This window comes from Nipponia nippon, unplaced genomic scaffold, assembly GCF_047370975.1.
Source record: "Nipponia nippon isolate SJK-2023a ecotype South Korea unplaced genomic scaffold, ASM4737097v1 scaffold_6, whole genome shotgun sequence".
NCBI lineage: Eukaryota > Metazoa > Chordata > Aves > Pelecaniformes > Threskiornithidae > Nipponia > Nipponia nippon.
In genome coordinates this window covers 17,226,751-17,247,149 of record NW_028262380.1, presented here as the reverse complement: position 1 = coordinate 17,247,149, position 20,399 = coordinate 17,226,751, and the positions used below count along the sequence as shown (strand labels likewise).

Genomic DNA, 20,399 nt, shown 5'->3' with positions numbered 1-20,399 from the left:
ATGGTTTTTTCTTGAATTATGTCAGCCAAAGTAATAAGAATTTGATAGATCTTTGCAACAAATCTTCTTTCCACAGTCGTCATATTCAATGTTTAATTATATTGAAAATTATGAGAATTAGAATTTTTTCCTCTCCCTTTTTCTCACTATTTTTTTTGCTTCTTAGGATGCTTTTAGATCTGCACAAAAGTGATGCTTTTATCTAAGTCAATATGCACTATTCAAAAGTTGCTGGAGCAAAATAAATGTATAAGTATTAATTTTAGTAGTTTTTGTCATCCTTTGAACAGTATTAAATCTTTTCATATTGGTATTAAAGCTTTTGAGTATACTTTTTCCTTTTCCACAAGGGAATTACCTTCTTGTTAGAAGCGAAACCAGCTGCCACGAATGTCAGCTATTGCAGTTGAAGCTGACAAATCTGTCAGTATATAGATCTTAGTGTAAACCTACCAGTTACAAAAAATCCCCACAAATCCACTTTGACCGTTTTTTGCTATATGCACATATATTTCTTCTCATCTAAAAACAGTTCTGTGATTTAAATTATTTATTACTTATTTAAACCTGTTTAAAATTATTTAAACATTAAGATTATCTAAACATTATTTAAACCTGCATTGCACTGTAATATAGTCAAGATCTTTCTTTTCTCTGAAAAATATACCAAATTATTTTATTTTTGTGGACTTCAAACAGTGATTACAGTTGTGAATATGAATCTTCTTACTACTACTAAGTATTGCCTTGGCTGTTTAACTCAGCTGAACGATGCCTAGGTGTACCTATACAGAACAAATACAAACTTGTATTTGCCTAATTAACTTTCTTCAGAGTAGCAACCTTTACTTTTGCTTTGATTTTTTGAGCCAAGTAGTGATCTCTGTAGTACTTTGAACCAATAGGCGTGCCACAGTTTGAAGCATATGTGGAAAATTGTGGCCCTTGCAGAAATGGGAAAAGGGAGAGAGGGAATTCTGAGGAATCTCAGTGAAGCTGCCAAACACCGGTCACTGAGGTAATGAAAAGCTGGTACCAGCAGGGCTCCAGCATGTCATTCCCAATTATCTGTGTTCATATTTCCAATAATTCAAGTTTATATAAGAGAGGATTTTCTGTGCTTTCCTCAGTTTACAGCAACTTCTGAGGAGAGAAATGAGTAGGATAAATATTTACTGCTTTGATCAAAGCTACAAGTCCAATATGTCTACACAGCCCACACTATCAAGAAGTTGCTCAGTCTCTGCAGTGTGCTAAACCAGACAAGCATATACAGTGCACCAAGTTAAATCTTTGCCCGTAATCTGTTGTAAATCCTTACCAGATGGTGGCCTAGAGAGACCTCTAGGTAGCTACTGCGAACAAAGTGAGTGGCAAAAAATAGCTGCCGTGGCACTAACAATGTGCTACGGAAGTTTTGTTGCCTTCAGAAAATGAGAGAATGCGGTTTCTGTGTGGAATACTTCTTCAAAGCTTTCTGCTTGACTTTGTGTGTGTGATATATGCAAATTTATTGCAGCCTCCTAAGCAAAGATTTTTCTAAAGGCTTCTCTCTTTTTGTTCTTTTTCCAAAACTTCAGCAAGAACAGAACTTTCTTTGTAACAAAGAACTAGAAAGTCCCTGCAAAGGTTATTTTCAAAGGAGAAATCTTTCATTCTACGTGTCCTGTAACAGTCATTATTGTGGCAATTTCTTTTTCTTTTAAACCTTTTCCTGACCAGGCTCTTTAATGTCATCTGTGCACGTTGATGGAAAGCAGAATGTGCCTAAACAGAAAATGCGATTGCACTAAAGGAATAAACTCAAGTTTGAGGCAGCTGTAAGGTGTGAGGATTTTCTGTGGAAGACTTAAATTACCCGTTTGGTCTTCCTGACTAGTAACAACCTTGAGGAAGCTACATTTATAAAATGTCCATTGTTTCAGCTGTATTTTTGGGAAATTGGGAAACTTTTTGTGTGCACGAATGAAGTTCATTGACTGTTACTATTATTTGATGCACTGCTGTATAATTTTTTCAGTGGATCAATGGTGTTTTCTGTCAGGAAGGATGCAAAGGGGGTCTCCTTAATTTCACGTCCTGGTTCCTTCAGCAGCTGTTGCTGCCCTGCAATTCCTCATCTTCAGCAATTGCACCATGCTGAGTCCTACCTGCACTCTGGTTAAAGCTCACCCTATTTAGACCACTCCTGCAGTTTCAGTCCTGCTCGTAGCTGTTCATCTCGTCATTACCTACTTCATATTGCAGCTCTATGCCCTCTCATGTTGCCCCTCACTGCGTCCAGTATAAGCTAAGACTCATTTCTAGGTGGTCTAGTAGCCTGTCCTTTCGACTATGAATAAAGCAGTATGTGCTTTACAAGTCTGCTGAGACCTTAAAAATGCATTTGCTATGTTTTCACTTGTGTCATGTTGTGTGTTGCTGGATTTTGAGACTGAGCCAGAGTACTGTAGGATAAGCATATTTCTCTTGCTTTTGATCAACATGTAATTAAAGAAGGCAGAGTCAGAGAATGGGAATGGACGATGATTGTGTTGATGAGAGGAAGCAGCATACTGAAGGCAGAAGAGGGTGAAAAGGCAGATTGCTGTAGTAAATGAGATTAGAAGTTAAAATACCTAAGCAATTTAGTATGTATGTCTTGTGTTTTACCTCCATTCAAACAAGTTCTTCTAGCTATTATAGAATAACAGGTTCCAGGGCTTCATTTTGCATGTCACTGGTGAAGTACAGCAGCAAGGTTCCTTTCTTACCGTTTTTTCTTGCCCAAAGGCATGGCTGATGGTTTAAGGTTATAGTTTTTGCACATTAGTTCTTTAATGCAGGTGAATAAACAGGTGATTAAACAGAGAATTTCCTTTCACCACCTCTGTAATGTAAGCAGGTGGTTTTGTGCGTGGGCTTCAGAAGTGAGGGAAGGTCGGTGTCACTCAGGAGTTGTGCTCGAAGGGAAGAAGGCCAGAATGGCCTCTTGTAAGGAGCAGGAGGGTGGAAGCCGACCCAGCCTCATGTTCCCAGTAACTTAAGGTAAAAAAACTGGGAATTGTACAGAGAAGAGAGCTTGCCTAAAAGTTGTGGGGAGAATTTATCTGAGAAGGCTGTTTGGTTTTTTTTTTTTTTTTTTTTTCTTAGTCTGGGGATAAGGGTTATGGTCCAAGTCTGTCTGAGGGAGGTGTTGTGAAGAGGGAGGGGAGTGAACCATCTGAATCTGGAGTTGGAAAGGAATGGTCTAGAGTGAATGCATGGATTAGACCCCTTATCTGTGGACTAAAGTGGTCTCTAATTGTGCGGGAAGCGGGAAGATCTCCTCACCTCTGACACTTCCCACTTGACCTACAGAGTGAGTTTTCTTCTTGCTCTGCGGAAAGAGAACAGGCTGCATGGGGTGAGCAATGCGGCAGGACCTTCTCTGCAGTCTCTGCACCAACGTGCATGGTGGATTCTTGGCCATCAACGTTGCTGAGCTCCCACCTCGCTCTGCAGTGGAACCAGAGCCAAGTGATGATGGCTGTGCGATGAGGGGCAGTAAGAGTGAGCAGAGCTGTTAGGTAGTTGTGTGGCAGCAGAGGGGAGGACCCTGGGTTGCCTGCTGAGGGAGAACTCTTCAATGGGAGCTGAATCTGACTGTAGTAAAGGCTAATGGCTAGAGGCTTTCTAACTTTGGGGAAGCAACCAAAGCCCCACTCAAGTCAAAGCAAGTATTTTAAAATGTCGATAACGTGAACTTGCAGTAAAACTTGCTATAAGATACCTGAAAGATTTTTATCTCTGATGATAAGTCTGAAAGGCTAATATAGCTTACCCAATTTTCTTGGACTTGCAAGAGTTATTCATTAGTCTGAGTCATGATTAGAGAGGGGAAAAAACCAAGCTTGAAATAATTTTAATTCAGTAATTTCAGACTAATTATTGCTACTTATTCATGATGCTGAATGTGGTCAAACTGACTCATATTCAGAGAGATGCTGAACTGTTCAGTGTGTTTAGTCCATTGACTCTATTATAGATGAAGGGGAATGGGATGCAATACTATGATGTGCATTAGAAAGAGATAGCATTAAAGCAGTTATTAATTTATCATGTATGTTATTTATGTAATTCTCCCCTGTTGTTCTGAAAAATCTTCATTCAGTGCGACATGAATGCTTCAGTCATGGTTCTTTGCTTGAAGTCCTTTTCAGAATAGAAGCCTAGTATGTTATATTATGCATAAAAAGATAAATTAATTTCTGGCATAATTTGATTAATGCTGGAGTTGCACTATAACTGAACGGGCTCAATGGAATTGTTTGAGGGAAGATGAAGTGTAGCATTCCCAAAGGTTTTGCTCCAACTGTTTTCCTGTCACCTCGATTTGAAAAGCTTTCTTGGCAGAAGAATTTGTAACTAATTGTAATGTTGGTACTTAACAGCCAGACAGCTTATTTTTAAATCTCTATTATTTTTGCTATCCCTTTCTGTAGAGCAGTTCTAAGAAGCAAGCCTAGTGCTAACCTCATTTTCTTGTCTGGGTAATGAGATATTGAGTGTGCGTACACAATATGGGTGCAATGCAGGAGTTGGTGATTGTTTTCTTAACCAGGGCTTCTCAGAGGTGCTTAATATTTCATCACAAATTGCACTGGTAAATTAATAGTTCATCTGGCTAGTTAGATTTACTAGGGCAGATGGCATTTCACATGTGTGATGAGAACAGGAAGGAGACAGAGCAAAGCAGTAATGTAATTGGCCGTGTAAATGAGCCTCACGAGGTAAATCTCTTCAACCCCAGTGATAAAGTGTGTTCTGTGCTAAAGCCTCGGATTACTGGTCCCGTGAAACAATGTGTGCAGCTGGTCAAGCCAAGATTTCAGAAGTAATCCCATTAATTTGAAAATAGAGGGCACCACTTTTTATCACACCTTCCTAGGACTTTTATGTTTGAAACAGAAATCAGCCTCAAGGTGGTACTCTACCAGTAGTGCAGAAGAGAGTCGTGTGTAGTTACCTCAGTTCAATTTTAAATAAAAACTGATTTGAATGCTAGAGATGAGATGTTCTAGCTAGGGAGGAAAGGTGCTTCAGAAAAGCAAACCAAAATCACAGACTGAATGAGATGTGAGCTGAGGTGTCTCTTCACTGTGCTACAGTGAGCAGTGTAGCCGTACCTGGAAACATGGTGCTTGTGTTTACACAGTACCTGGCACAGGGCGTTCCCCTGCCTAACCCTTAAGCGCTGCAGTAGCAACCGGGATTACTGTCAATGTGCGTAAAACCCAACCGGGAGATTCTGATTCTGCAAAACCACTAAGGCAAGTTTGTGCTCACAGATGTGCGGGTGGGTAACTGCAGGTAATCTCACATACAGTTACAGCCAGAATTATTTTTTTTATGGGAATATATATGACTTCCACATTTCATTTGAAATGAATTAACTGGGAATATGTCTCCTCCAGTTGATACGGAAAACTATTGAAATAATAAATTCATGGCAAAGACTGGTCAATCACTGTGTGCTGCCTGGTGAGAAAAACACCCTGAAGCTTCACATTACTTCTAAAAAATCATTACAAAGTAATATAAGTAGTAAATCTTTATTCACCAGGGAAATCTCACACTCTGGAAAATTAAGGAAAAAATGGGCTGTGTAATACTGGCTATTGTGCTATGTATGAAATCTGTATTATTCTCAGTATTTAATTTATTCAATCCATGTGGGAACTTTTTGTACCTATTTTCAGGCTTTCTTGTTTATTATAAACCTAAAGGTGTTTTATTTTCTGCTGAAAAGGCTTTAGAGCCTCTAAATTTAAAAAACACATTGAAACTGCTGTTTTCCGCCTCAGTTTGTGATAGTGTATTCAGGTTGATTTTTTTTTTTTTTTTTTTTTTTTTCCTTGACTGGCAGGCTATAAATTATGGAAACAGTATAAATAAAACCTGTGAATCAGGAACATTCTGAGCAAGCAATCAGAGCAGTTTTGGGGTGTTTTTGTTTTGTTTTGTTGAAGTATTGGATGTTCTCCATGGAGGTACTTAAAACCTGACTGGACATGGCTGTGAGTAACCTGCGGTGGGTGACTGCTGAGCCAGGGGGTTGGACTGGATGATCTCAAGGGGTCCCTTTCAGCCTCAACTGTCCTCTGTTTCTCTTGAGTAGTTTTACCTATGCATACACATATGCATACAGATGTTCATAAATATATATGTGTGTTTAGATGGATGTAAAACCTGATGTAAAATGGTTTTTATTTAATTTTTGTTTTAATTTATGATGGGGACAGACACTCAACTAGAAGAATGGGTAAAAACTTTCAACTTTTATTTAACAGGGAAGGCTAATGCTTTTAAAGTTTTATCTTGTACTGATTCTCGACAGTAGGAAATGTATCAAAGGAAGTTTTTTGTCAATAATAAAATTTAGCTTTCTCACATGCTTCCTGGCAGTGCTTTCACTCCTCCATTAAATAATTTATAATAAAAAGTCAGCATGATTGTAGGATAACTTTGGAATAATTTAGATCAGAAGGGACCTCCAGAGGTCATCGGGTCCAACCCTTTTCCAAAGCAAGGTGAACCCCTGAGTTAGGAGCAGCCTGGAAGTGAGGGCAGGTTGCTGGGGGCTCTCCTGCTTGGCTTCGGAGTAGCAGCAAGGAGGGCGATGCCACAGGGTCCTGGGCAGTCGGCTCCTGTGGCTGACCGCCCACATGCAGACAGTCTGTACCGCTTCATGCCACTGAGGATCAGAGGAGCTATTCCTTTTTCTTCCTTCCCATCGGATTAGGTTTAAAGTTGGTAGAAATTTTTCTTTAGCAGCTGTTCTGTGGTGTGCTGTCATACAGTGCTAAATGGTTGAATATTAAATATGTAAACAAGAAGATTATTTTAGCCCTTTTCTCCTGCTTGCTAAAAGGCATCTAGCTGTAGAGAAAATTCATTGCATTATGTATTTTGTGCACCAATGTTTCTTAAATTTACTTACGTGGTAGGTATATAGATATAAACAAGAAGAAAGAAATGTTGCCTCTGATGAAGAAGAAAAATATCTACCAGCCAGTGTGAATTACATTTTTGGGGTTTGTGCAGTTCTGCCTCACTGGGCTGTATACCTCCTCGCCTCTGGAACTCCCCAAGAAACACGGATGCTGCCTGGGGATGGGCTTGATACAGGGAGGACTCTGCTGGTCCCCGTGTGCAAGATGTCTCAGAGCTGCAGCTGTGGATCAGTTGTGTGTTGCCCATGCAGTGGTGTGCACCCTTTCCTTCAGTGGTCTCCTGGCTCTCAAGGTGCAGAGCTGGAAAGGATTTGCAGGGATTGTAACTCTCTTGTTCTTCCTGGGTGCTTATTCTACACATGTTCTGGGTTTGCTTCTGTTACTATGGCGTTCAGCCTTATCTTCTAGCGTTATTTTTGGTCATTCCAAAATGAGGTTGCCTCACCGTAGAGAGTCCCTGATCGTATACTGTTAGCACTCTTTCTGCATTTCAGAATACACTTCCCATCCATGGATGATTTGCAGCTTGACACTCCTGTGATATGTTAACAGATTTTTTTTTTTTTCTTTTAATTTTTTAATTGGCAGTCTTGCTGGCTGCAGCTTCCTTGCAGGCAGTACTTCTCTTGAAAGAGCAGTTGTTGCCTTGCTGTTGTGTGTTTTCTTTCCTTGGGCACAGTTTTCTGCGAGGAGCTCTTCAGGATCTCCTCAGCTTGCAGACCAGTCCATGCTCCCTCTGCAGGGTGTTGGGGAGGGAGGACCATGGGTGCTCTTAGCTATGGGGTTTGTTTTCCCGAGCTGCATGCAGGATTAGAGAGGCGTGAGATCACAGCCCCTGTGAATTCACTGAACATATTTCATGAGGGCTTGGATTTTTGGGGAGGTGAACAGTCAGTTTTGAACCTACAGGTCTTTTATTGATCCACAGGGTAGGTAACTTACTGGAGATTTTTCTCACATATGTTCAGTTGCATATGGGGAGACGAAGGATGGGGCAATAGTACCATGGAGTTCAGCTCTGTATGAACATGTGGGGCAGAGTGCTCCTCCTTGAGGTGTAGTGTGCTCCTTCCTAATGCGTTTCCTCTTCATCAGAGGAGACCAAAAGTTCAGACAGTCATTTCTCCCGAATGTCCAAACGCTGCTGCTTTTACACAACCTAGCATGGAGCATACCCAGCGCCGCTGATGCTCCTCTGAGGCAGAGGGTCTGCAGAGCTAGGGGTACCCCTCTTCCAGTGCAGGATGTCACGGGAGCCACAGTTCCCAGCATAGTTCCCATAGGGTTGGCAAAACCTCGATAAGGGTAGGCTGGTGATGTCCCAAAAAGGGGATCCATTCATTGCAGCTGCTGGTGTTTACTGAAAGAAACTGATGTGGTGAAATTATAAATATAATGTTAAGTGGCACTATTTGTGTGAAATTCCTACTTTCTTTTTTTGATGGTTGCTGTATTTTGTCTGTATTGTGAATGTTAGAAATGAGTGTGTTAGCTGGAGCTGCGCGCACAGTAAGTTGGCACGTTAGGCTTTCTGATTTGTTTTGGCCGTGTTGCATACTCTCATGCAAAGTCTGTTGGTCTGTTTTACTATTCAGTCAAAAAGCCATCGTTAACGTGCTTGTTTTGCACATCATCTAATTCCGTATATGTGTGTGTGTGCGTATATATATATATGCATGCATGTATGTACTTGTCATAAACATGAAGCAAAGCTGATAGCTTAACTTTGTCCAAGTAATTGATTAGTTTGGGATTCACTTTTAATAATGATGCTATGGTATAGAGGATGACCTCAGAAAAACCTTCACTGTATTTCAGTGGGAATTGATTAATTGATAGATAACCTGGATATCTTCCTGTGAGCTCATAAAATATACAGTTGGTTAAAAATGTTGTCACTAGACAGGTTTATGGAAACACTTATGTGCTTGCCTATCCTGTTGATGTCTGTTCTTAATTTCATCTTGCCTACCTAACAGTAGAATTCATACCGTCCTCTTTCCACCGTTTTTATTATTTATGTTGTTTAAAACTCTGGAATATTCTTGCTTATTTTCAGATCTCATCAGAAAACTAGCACAGCAGAAGTTTGGAAATACACAGGGCGATTATCAAAAGGTAAATGGTCTATGTGTATCTGCATAAAATAATGAAAACAATTTGAAATTCAGTTTTGTTTCTAAAATAAGAAATAGTATTTTAGAACTATAACAGGATGCAAGAATGAAATTTGTGAATGATGTGTATGATGGTTTCATACAAAATTTGGGACCAAGACCTTTCAAAAAACATTACAAAGAAAATTTCATAAGCCACTGTAAAGAAGTTACGCATAGTTAAGGCTCACTTATAAATTCCAGCTGTAATGTGATTGTGGTGTCTGTTGCACAAAGATTGAAGGCTCTTTGTATTGAAAAATACTGCTTTTATTTAAAAATGCTTAGAGAGAACCATTACTGCTCAGCTCTCATGTTAGCTTCAGCTATTGTCCTCAAAAAGCTGAATTTATATGCTGGTTCTGGTGCCTTTGTAAAATAAAGTTTCCATAGCCTACTTATAAAGTGTATTTTAGTTTATGTAGTGTGCTAATCACATCAAGGATATTTTCCATTCTCTCTTTAGGTTTATGATTATTCTGTAACAGTTGAGAGTCGTAGGGTGCTTGGTAACAAGAGAAGATAGAACGTAGCATGGATCTGATATTAGGCTGTTCTCAAGGACAGTACCCCATCTTTGAAGCAATGTCACAGGTTGAGTGCCTGCAGTAGGAACCTTAACCAGGCCCACACAATGGACATGTTACTTTGTGTGAGCTACTTCTTTGTAGTCCCTGCAGTATGGTGTACCTGTCAGGAAGATGAGCATGGACCTTGTCATACAGGCACTGAGCTATTGCCTTGAACCAGGATGGCCTGAACGATCTTGGGATTTGAAGGGGGAAGGCCTTGTGCTTCCATGTCTTCCCGACAATGAACCTATCGGTCCAGTAGCTTGATAACCTCTGCATGACATCCGAGTTTGTGGGTATTACCATAATGCTGCATCAAGCGACTCTTGCCGATCCCATATGCTTGTTTGGTGGGGCTCTGTGAGAGGAGGAACGTAGAGTGGACTTGGTTGGCAGTGTCTTTGGACAGAACCATTAGATCATAGGTGGTATATGTGAGTGTGAGTATAGATTTAGTAACTACTATGTGAGTCATCAGAAATTTGAGACTAATGACAGCTGTAATCCTGCATAGTGGAGACACTTATTAAAATACTGTGTGATTATAGGGTGGCAAATAGAATATTAGGTGTGCTTAGGAAGTAAAACAGATATAGGCCACTTATAGGTCCTAGTTTTGACCTGAATACAATGCAAAACTTTAAAACAAATTTGGAAAAGGAAAAATCTGTCGAGACAAGTAGAGTCCTGCAGAAGATAGAAGCATCAATGAGAGGCAGCTGCGAAGAGGCCAGCATGGCTGTAGATGTGCCCCTGCAGGAATTTCCAGTGGGGACAGGGAAGTGTGAATGTCACTAAAGGGTGCAGGTAAGTGGTTAGAAATGTTGCCTGTGGTTTTGATCACTCAAACTCAGGGAGAATGAACTCAGAGTAGGAGGGGTTCAGAAAGTATGTATTAGGATGATCTGGGAAACACACAAGTCTTTAGAAGAGACTGGAAGAGTTTGCTTAGCTTAGTAAAATAATTGATAAGAGGGGTGATTACTCCTTGTAAATATATACGGAGAGGAAACCCCAGGAAGAAAAAACTGCTATTTGGGCAAAAGATGGTGCTATCACAGAAGCAAAGGGGGAGAAATGGGCCACGTGTACATCCATGTAAGAAGACTCACTAGTTCACTAAGCGTTGGGAACAGCCCTTCCGTAGCAACAACAGGAAATCTGGTTCTGATATTTATCCTGTTAAATTTCTACTGTCGTTCCTCTGTATCTTTTTTTTTTTTTTTCTTTTTAACCTATTTGTAGAATGTGTTAGTCACCCAGGAGGCCTTTCCGACTTCTGTGCTGCGTGTCCCTGTGTTCCCAGTTGGACTCTTACCATCAGCATCTTCCCGTCCCCTGTCAGGGACAGCAATCTGCCAGGACAGCCCAGCAGCGGAGCGCAGCTGCCATGCCTGCTCAGGGGGAGCCAGCTCGCTGCTGCTGCCGTTGCTTTACTTCTGCTGGGAGACGTTCTTGTTTAAAATGTTCAAAATCATACTTGGTACCAGACTTCTAAGGGAGGGTAAGCATTTGTTTTCCTCCCATTAAAAATATAGTTCCAAATATGATTTTGAACATTTTAAGGATATTGGACAGTAGAAGTTTCATAGAGATGTGTGTGATGCTAAAAAAAATTTCCCCAAACTTGAGAACATTTCTGATTCTCACACATCAGACTTTGGGTTGAGGGGTCTTGCTGCCTTTAGCTTGTCTGCTTTCCTTTTCTCTTCTGCTTGTGAGAAAGGGGAAAGCGTTATCAGCTGTGAACTTGTCATACAGAGATGAAGGGGAAAAAGACAAGAAATTCTATTTCCATTGTGGAAACAAAGGGGAAGGTGGGTTTTTCTGAAATTCCTGTCATTGAATATTTAGTTTTCAGTGTTTTTCTGAAATTACAGATAAGAAATCAGTTAGAACGTGATAAATAGTCTTTCTTGAATGCCTTTTCTTTTTTACTTTTGAATAATTTAAAATAAATCTCTACATAATTAGTTAAAAGTGAGGGTGAATTTTGTGTGTAGTGTGTTAAGGTCCCCAAACTGTTACTAAAACTGCTGCCAAAATAAAATAAGCATTGAAAAGCAAAAGTTAGTCAGGAATATCATAGGTCAGTTATGACAGGTGGAATTTATGAAGAAATCGCTAAACCACAAAGTAATGCAATCTCTGGCCTTCTCTTCCATGAGATGTATTGGGAATTATATGAAACAGATGCTCAGTGTAGAAATAACTAGTCTGTTGTTTTAAGATGGAAAAATTTTTTGTTGGACAAATTCTAGATTCCTGTCACTTACCAAGGAAACCAGAAATTGTCTGCCATGCATTTTATTGTAAATAATTTTCCATAATTATTTAATGGTGCTTCTGTGCATTATTTTGCTTTAGTGTCTTTTTATTATCTTTTCTGTGTTGTTAATTGTTTTGGTCATGGTTAATTACCCATTATTCACGTGATTTGTTTTTGTGCATGCTGCCTGTGTATTATACACATTCTCCATTTGTTTTGACTTCCACAGCCAGAAAATGTTGTCCTGACTCTTCAGGTAATGTCTTACGGTAGATGTACAGCTTTGAAAAGAAACTAACCATGTCTGTATGCACTACTTCTGTTAAAACATCTATAGCTGTTTTTAATGTTACTTAAAATGTTTTTCCATCTAACGTATTTTAAAATTTATGTTAACAAATAATTTCTGAAGTGTTCAGCTAACTAGAAAACAGTAATTCTTTTGCAAAATCTAGCCAAGTTCTTCTTCCAAGCATCTAGTTTGTGTTCTTCAGAAGGGATAACAGCTTTTAAGCAGCAGTTAGTAATAATAAAAAAAAGAGAATTCATCCTAGAATTGGTAATTAGGTCAGAAATTTGCAACTCTGCTAATGGTGATGGTTGCTGTATTTGGATCAGTTGGTAATTAGGGATTGTGAGGAAGGGCATCAGCAAAGCTGGAACTGGAGCATGATTGATAGCTTGTGAGAAATTGTAAGTTATTTTGCAGGACGATACACAGCCTCAATTTCATCCTTTTACTGCCAAGTTGCCCTTGTGCTGTCAGATTAGTAAAACAGAAGAGGTCTCCAAGTACTACTGTGAGAATTACGTCTCCTAAAATTGAGAAAAGAAAGGAGATTTATCAGGGAAGAAAGACCACTGGGGCGTGCCCCCACCATGCTGTGTACCTCTGTGTGCAGACACCTGCCCGATCTGGTTCTGGATGTCCTGGCTTGTGTTCGCAGCAGAGGGAAACAGCACGGCCAGCTCTCAGCTTGTCCCCTGGAAGCCACGTCACCTTGCGTGGGGCTGTGCCAGGGCTGCCTGGCCCAGCTTCTGGGTCCTGGGGCACTTGCACTGCTTCCAGCGTAAAAGCTAGTTAGGGTATTGCATTGCATCGTTTCCTTTCACTCCTGCCAGCTTTTGAAAGCGTCCTTGTAGTTGCTGCTGCTTTGCTGTTTGGCAGCAGAATGAATGTCTTTACCTGAGAGAGTTTAAAATCCACTCCTTCATGTTTTCCAGTCCCTAAACAGTTTTTACTTCAGCAGTTTGGAGAAACCTCTGCCATTGCAATCGATCATCCCGTGAAGTACTTCCCTTTGCGGTTCATATGAGTCTTTACACTCATAACTGATTAAAAAGGAGAACAAGCTAAGCCTCCCTCCCCCCTCCCAGATGAAGTGTTGATCTAGTCAGCTTTGCTGACATTTGTGAAGCCTTTTTGGAAACAGATGTGAGAGATAGTAAATTTGCAGTCTGGGAAATCAAATGTGTTAATTTTTAACCTATTTCAATTGCATCGAGTCACATTCATATCTTGTGAGCATATTTCTTTCTTGGCACTCACTCCTGTAGTTCACCTGGCTAATATTCTAGCTAAATAATTATTAGCTATCAATATCTACAATGTTATGTATCTTTTTGTTAGAAAAGTTGTCAGTTACTGACAAAATACACCAAGTCCATAACCTCAATAACTTAGTAGATGGTTTAGTCTGTAGTTTGATTTTTAATTATTTGCTCTATATTGATTGCAGTTACTGTGTGATATCTGCTATTACCACTATTTTTGTCTGAATTGCAGGCCATCTACTATGAAATCGGTTTTATAGTCTCCGCAGCCTTGGGATTGCTATTTATTTTGTTACTGCCTCTTGTGGGACTTTGCTTCTGTATGTGTCGTTGCTGTGACAACTGTGGTGGGGAAATGCATCAAAGACAGAAGAAAAATGCTGACTGTCAGAGGAGCTGTTTTGCAACATTTCTTTTTGTTGCTTCTTTAATAATAAGGCAAGTGTAATAAAGAGAACAATATGAAGCTTGGTATAGCACTAATTTTGCAGTGTCATATGACAAGTAATGTTACTGTATTAGCCTACAGGTGCAGAAATTATTTTATTAGACTAAGTAATATTATTGCTTATTAAAGAAAATGTGACTGCATTATAAAAATGCTGCTACCATTGCTATCCACAGGTCATTATGTACTCATTTGAGAGGAACATAGGTGTGAAACAACAAAAAAATTAAGCTTGAATTTGGCAAATGAAGTTTTTGCCAGTCTCAGAATGGCGATTGCAGAATGTTACATTAAACTTACGAACGTAAGATACTGTGTCCTATGTTCAATTACAATCCCATAGAGAACACGAGGTACAACATAATCCTTTGTTCTTGATGGTGTAGTGGTGGTGAGAAAAGCAATTGTGTAATCCTTCAGTATTTGCTGTCCTTCAGTAGCTCAAAATAATGGGTTTTCTTTTGGTCACCGAGTTGTTTAAACCATGCATGCACTCACTGTAAAATCCCGGAGTTTGGAGACATTTTTGCGCTGTTAGTGTTAGGAGCATACTCCTGTTCGGTGCTGGGTGTGTAACAGGTGATGAGGGACTACAATCCAGGCTTGACTTTTCCCTCTAGATGCTTTCAAAATACATTGTTTGCTTTCAGGTTTTTATTTTCCTTCAACTTCTTCCTATTTTCACCTGCCTGCTATCCGTATTGTGTGATTATATTAAAAAAAAAAAATCAAGTCTTTTGATCTATACTGTGTGACTGTTCAGTCAGGTGGGACTCACTTTGTCACTTCACTGTAACATAGAATTTTTTTTCTTTTTACTACTGTTTGTCATGACAAATCGAGATCTTGCCTACGCTCAAATGTAGACCACGCTGATATCAGGTATGGGAACCTGCTCTTTTCTCCCAGGCAGCACTAACATGACACTGAAGTATTCTGAAGACCAGAAAGCCGAATGGTATTGTAGGTGGTAGGTGCATCCCTGCCATGATGATAGGACAAAAGTTCTTCGTAGTACAATGGTGCCTCAAAGAAAGCAAGTTATTACATTACCTCTCAGCATGCTGAAACTGAAGGTAGCTCACAGAGCTTGCCAGCTGTCTTTACACCACATTGCAGGATGCTGTGTTGCAGGACAGTACATTCTGGTTATAATGGCTGAGGAATGTTGCCGGTCAGCAGAGAAATTAAGAAATTGTCCCCCTTGTTGGTCTCTAACTTGTGCATTTGCTGCCGGCTATTCTTGTGATATTAAGCATACCCAGCATTGGCAAATGCTTCTTCCCAGGTCATGACGGGAGATCAGTGATCCCTAGTGACATGCTTTGCAGGACTAGGGAAACTGCCTCTGTAACTCATCCTTTTTTTTCCTTTTGTGTAAGACATCAGGAGTATCAGATGCTTATCCTAAGGGACAGGTTGGCCTGAGCTCTGTCTGCAGGTTTCCACAGGTGGAGATAATCTCATATAACTCCCTGGCTAAGTCTCTAATGCTGTGAGTGCTGTGCAAGGCAAGATAGGTCTTCACAGGGCTAATATTACTGACCCCTGCCTGCCTGAGTGCTCAGGTCTCCAGTACGCCTCCGTACAAAGCAGGATTCTGCTGCCCTTCCTGGATCATCTTTCACAAGGGAAGAGAAGATGCCGTGCCTGGATCTATTTAAATAGATGCCCATGTCAGCTTGCTTACTGCTATGCTGAAACACGAAAGGACAGTCTTGTTGGTAGCCATCACCCCAACAAAAAAACTGAAGAAAGCCTGAGATTTACTTACAACTCTTTCTCTGTTTCTTAAACTGTACTCAGACTAAGTCTCCTTGTGGATTTATTCTCTACTTTTCCCCCAAGTTACCATGCAATTTCAGCTTAGGTAGAAGATTTACCTGTAGTTGTTCCAAAAACCACACATCTCAAGGACTGTGCCACAGCTGCATACATAAGCTGTGACAATAATCAAAAGAGTTTAGTCCTGTGCAACTGAAATGCTTATGGCTACTTGCAGACAGAGCCAAAAGAACAAAAACTTGAATGATCTCCGCTAATACAGGGTTACATCAAGATGTGCCATGAAATCACTAAGGTGGGTCCTCTCATTGTTCAGGTATAGTTTAAAGTTCATGCAGCACTGAGGGCCTCCTCCTTTGGGAGTATGTCTCCCAAACCCCTGCCAGGTGACTGGAACACTTCACCGAGTGCTGTGCTGCTTCAGAAGATGCATTTAGCAAGGCACGCATCCATCAGAGTGCCCTGAGCCCACATCTCTGCCAGCGGAGCTTTGCTTTAAAGGCCCTCCAATGGAATGTACGTGCAGAGAGCTGCTGGAGGGAATGGGAAGGATTTCTGGGGGATGGACTTCTTCAGGATGTACCATCTAAGCGTATGTTCTGCATCTTCTCTCCCTCTCTCTTGCAGTGCCAGCTGCTCTGGGATTCTCTCAGTCAACAGATCAGAACTTTGAAGAGCAGGAAACATGAGCCGTTTTTCCTTTTTTCTTTTAATTTTTTTTTTTCTTATTTTTTCAGTCCTTGGTATGAAAAGCCAGGTCCAAGCTCTTTCCTTGGCTGGGAAAGACAGGTCAGATGCATGGTAGAGAGTATTAGTAGGGGAAAGACTCCAAACATGGAGTTCGTAGCAGATTGAGTGTATATAGGCGACAACTCTTGAAAACTCTAGTAACATGGGGATGGCTTTTCTATGTGTCAGCGTGCAAGTTCACACTGACATATATATGCTGATAATGTAGATTTTAGATTTCAGCTAGTAGATTTCACTCATGAGGAACATTATTTCTTCTCACTTTTCCACTGATACAGTGCTCTGGTAATGAGGATGAGGTTTTAATACTAAGTTTACTGGAATTACATGTAAAGAAAACACAAAGATGACTTTTTTTTTTTTTAAATTTAAAAAAGAAGTTCTACTTAGATGTGCTCTCCGAAGGTGAGGCGTACGTGGGAAGCATGCTTTCCTCAAGGGGGAATAAGAAGCAAGTCAGAAGTCTTGTGATTACATACAGAGTTGTTTAACTTAAAATGGATAGGCCTTAAGCGTGTCATTTCCAGTAGATGCATTTTGTGTTTGATACATTTTTTACTAGATTGAGTCAGAAATACATGTGGTATTTTTGGCAATTCATAGGTTTTATACAAGAATGTTGTCATACAAAGTAGGATTCTATTGCTAAAGAGCACGGGATGTAGAAATAATCTGTCAAATAGGTAGCTGAGTAGGTTTGATATTCCAAATATATAATTAAAACAATTATGTGCTTTTCTTCAAAGGTTAACTGAGAGTTTAGGGACAGAGAGCTGCTATTTCATTTTATTTCCTAGTCATTTTCAAGCTTAAGCAAACACGCTTTTTCTCTGGGAAAGAAATGTAATTTCATTAATTCCTCTACATCGTAAAGACAGCGAAGAGACATTGGATTTTTAAGAAAGTGTACATTGCAATACCAAATGTAATATTGGTGGTAGAAAGTGTCCTGGCCAGTAGATAGAAAAACACATAGTCAGTTTTCTGTCCTTGCAAGAGAGCTTGTGTTGTCTACAACTTCAAGAAAGAACTTATGTTATTGTGTATGAAGCTACGGAAAGCCAAGTCTGAAGGAAGGGAATGATACTTGGTGTCTTGGCAAGTACCTCATGCAGCCTTCATAGAAGGCCTCTTGGCTTTGCAAGATTGGTAATGCATGTTGTTCAGAACCTGGGAATCAACATTATCTGGAAGAATTGGTGCAAAAGTTGGCACAGAAATCTCTAGTCCATTATTTTCTTAAATTCATTAGCTAGTAGTGAGGAAGGTGGCATTTCCCCAATATGTAAATCTGTTCAGGGTTTCTGTTCTGTGACTCGAAATTTTTTGCACGCACAGCTGAAGGAAAAGCTTGGGTCCCTCCCTGGAACTGGATTAGTAACATTTATATCGGTCTGTAAAACCTGACAAGAAATTGAGTGTGGAATATCTGACTCCTGAAGAGACCGTTTAAACAGTTCTCTAATCTGTTACAGAAAAGGCTTGTCCTTTTTATTCCTGCTTTATGCCTCTCTCCTTGTAGCTGCTCTGAATGTTGACTCGAGGCTCAGTTATATAATAGATAGATTTTTCCTCTCTCGTGTTGTGTATTTGTTGAGTTACATTCTGCTTGAAGCACCTCCGCTATCTTGTTTCCTCCCACTCCTCCTATTTAGACTGAAGAGAAAAATGATCGTGCTCAAGTCTTACAAAGTACCGTTTTGTTAGCTTCCAATTGACCTTTCTGCTCTGTGAGCATAACATTGAAAGGACATAAAAATGCTGGCTGTCCAAAGAACAAGGATGTTGTTATAAACTCTGAACCTCAGAGTGGTACACAAATGTTTACCTTTCCTGATAGCTTGACATAGTTTGTCTTCTGATTAAAAAAAAAAAAAAAGTTCTAAAAACGATTACCATCACTGTAGAGTAAAAAGAAATAATATATTGCATGTGTCCAAAATGAAACTGCTTACTTCTGCTTATGTTGAAAGTTACTTAGTCTCTTGGTATTTTATGCATTCTGAGTTCTCGTTTCGTGGGTGGTGGTTGATGGTAATGGCTGTTCGAGTGTTGGTCGTAGTGGAAATAAAAGTATGGCATTCGCTGTTAGTTAAATAAGGAGTAAGATAAATGGTGGTGTCCCTTCATTCATTAGTGACTTCTGGGAAGGTAGTTAATAGCCAGTTTTGAAGACATAGCTGTGAAATTTTGTGTAGAGAAGCAACCTCTATGTCAAACTCTGTCATCCTCTTCTGCATTTTTGTGGATATTGAGAAGAATGTTAGTGAAGCAATCCTAATAGACCAGCACCTGTGGTGTATAGTCTTGCATCTTTCCCTGTATCATGGTCTGAAATCAGAATTTTCCTACTGAGAGTATTTGTCAGAGCAGCAAAAATTCTTGTACTTGAGACTAGTTTTACCAGGAGAACAAGCCTTTGCCTTGTTGGGAAAGCTAAAATAGGAAAAGCAAAATGAAGATGAAGGTTTGGTTTTGGATCACTTGTAAGAGCAGACAAGTATCATCAGGGTGTTTGCTCCTGTCTTGCCAGGATATGCAAATCGTGTTATTCTTGGTACCCATTTGCTCTCCACCGTCTCGTTTCTCATTTATGTGGCTCATTTATGGCTTCCTTTGGACATACATTCTTTGGAGCAAGAATTACACTTACCTTGTATGTTGTGCCCAGTAGGGAGTCTGTTACGGGTTTTCTCCAAGTCTTATTTAAAAATATTAGTATTTAGGTCTTCTTGACGCCTCAACTCAGGCAGCTTGACAGTCTGGGAGGAGTACAGTACCATTTCTGTTAGCAACTCCCTTCTCCTGTCATTTGGATGTCCATAATGGCCTTTCAGGGTCCTGCCTCTCTAGTATTGAGCTGTTGTACTACAATGCAAAATAAGAGACTGAACAAATGTGCCATCCAGGAATTCCCTGTAATGCACCTGACTGCAGCCTCTAGGCAGTGTTTGCCCTTTAGGGATGTGTCATGCCTGTGTTGAGTGGATCTGTGCTGTCTACCAGTTAAATCTGTCAAAGTTAGTGCTTAACTCATCAAGTGGGTTTGTAGTCAGCCTGCCTTTGAGGCTGTTACCACCCCGGTGGTTACTCTTGATTTTTCTGGTGCTTGTCTGAAAGGTTAGCTGTTGTGCATGCGGGATGCTTAAAAACAAAAAGTCATCCTTCTGTTTAAGTCTATTTTACACCTAAACTAAACAAAAATCGAAGGACTGTGAGAGAGCTTTTGAAGCCTCTCATGGGACTTTTAATTGCCTTTTTACTTACTGTTTGTGCAGATCTGCCGTGCTGTAATTAGAATTTTACAGTGGGGAGTGATCAAATAGAAAACAGTCAGCAGTAGTGGGCTGACTGGAAGTCTAGCTCACTTCCCACCTTTTGTTTTACTATCAGGAAATGCTTATATATTATTTTAGCATTAATAGGGACTATTCGTGTGCATTTAAAAGATCTGTGCAATTACGTAAATAAATTGGGGAAGTTTTCAAATGTAAAATATTTCTTTTTACAGTTATTTTATGAGCATTTGCTTGTAGCTGTGTCAAGGTTAAGGTTAACGATACTTGTGAAAGAGCCTAACATTTCTAAGTCTCATACAATTTACCTAGGCTATACACATTTTCTGACAGTATCAGTGCAAATGGATAGGTAGCTGTACGTTAATAACTTCTGAAGACTTTGGGTTAACATTGCTTTTTCCCTTCTTTTTTTGAATTAGTAGTACAATATTGGCCCTTATGGCTAATTCCTCTACTCCGCCTTGTGGTGCACGTGAGAACTTGTAGTAAGAAAAAGAGAGTGTGTAATTTATGGAGACCTTTATTTTGATAATGTTGGCTGGTTTTGCTGTAATTTTTGGTTCTGTTTTATGTCAGAATGGGCATTTACAGT

At 39.9% G+C, this 20,399-nt stretch overlaps 1 protein-coding gene across 10 annotated transcripts in view; it reads left to right on the top strand.

Moving 5' to 3' along the window:
• PROM1 (prominin 1) overlaps nucleotides 1–20,399 on the top strand; it is a 71,811-nt gene that overhangs the window by 20,407 nt on the left and 31,005 nt on the right. For 7 of the 10 annotated variants that reach the window (XM_087736524.1, XM_087736523.1, XM_087736525.1 and 4 more), the window contains 3 exons: nucleotides 9,034–9,092; nucleotides 12,201–12,227; nucleotides 13,758–13,963. In XM_087736524.1, the coding sequence (XP_087592650.1) occupies nucleotides 9,034–9,092; nucleotides 12,201–12,227; nucleotides 13,758–13,963 (292 nt within the window). The remainder of the gene's footprint in view (nucleotides 1–9,033; nucleotides 9,093–12,200; nucleotides 12,228–13,757; nucleotides 13,964–20,399) is intronic. The other 3 variants (XM_087736530.1, XM_087736529.1, XM_087736532.1) reach the window with 1 other exon arrangement.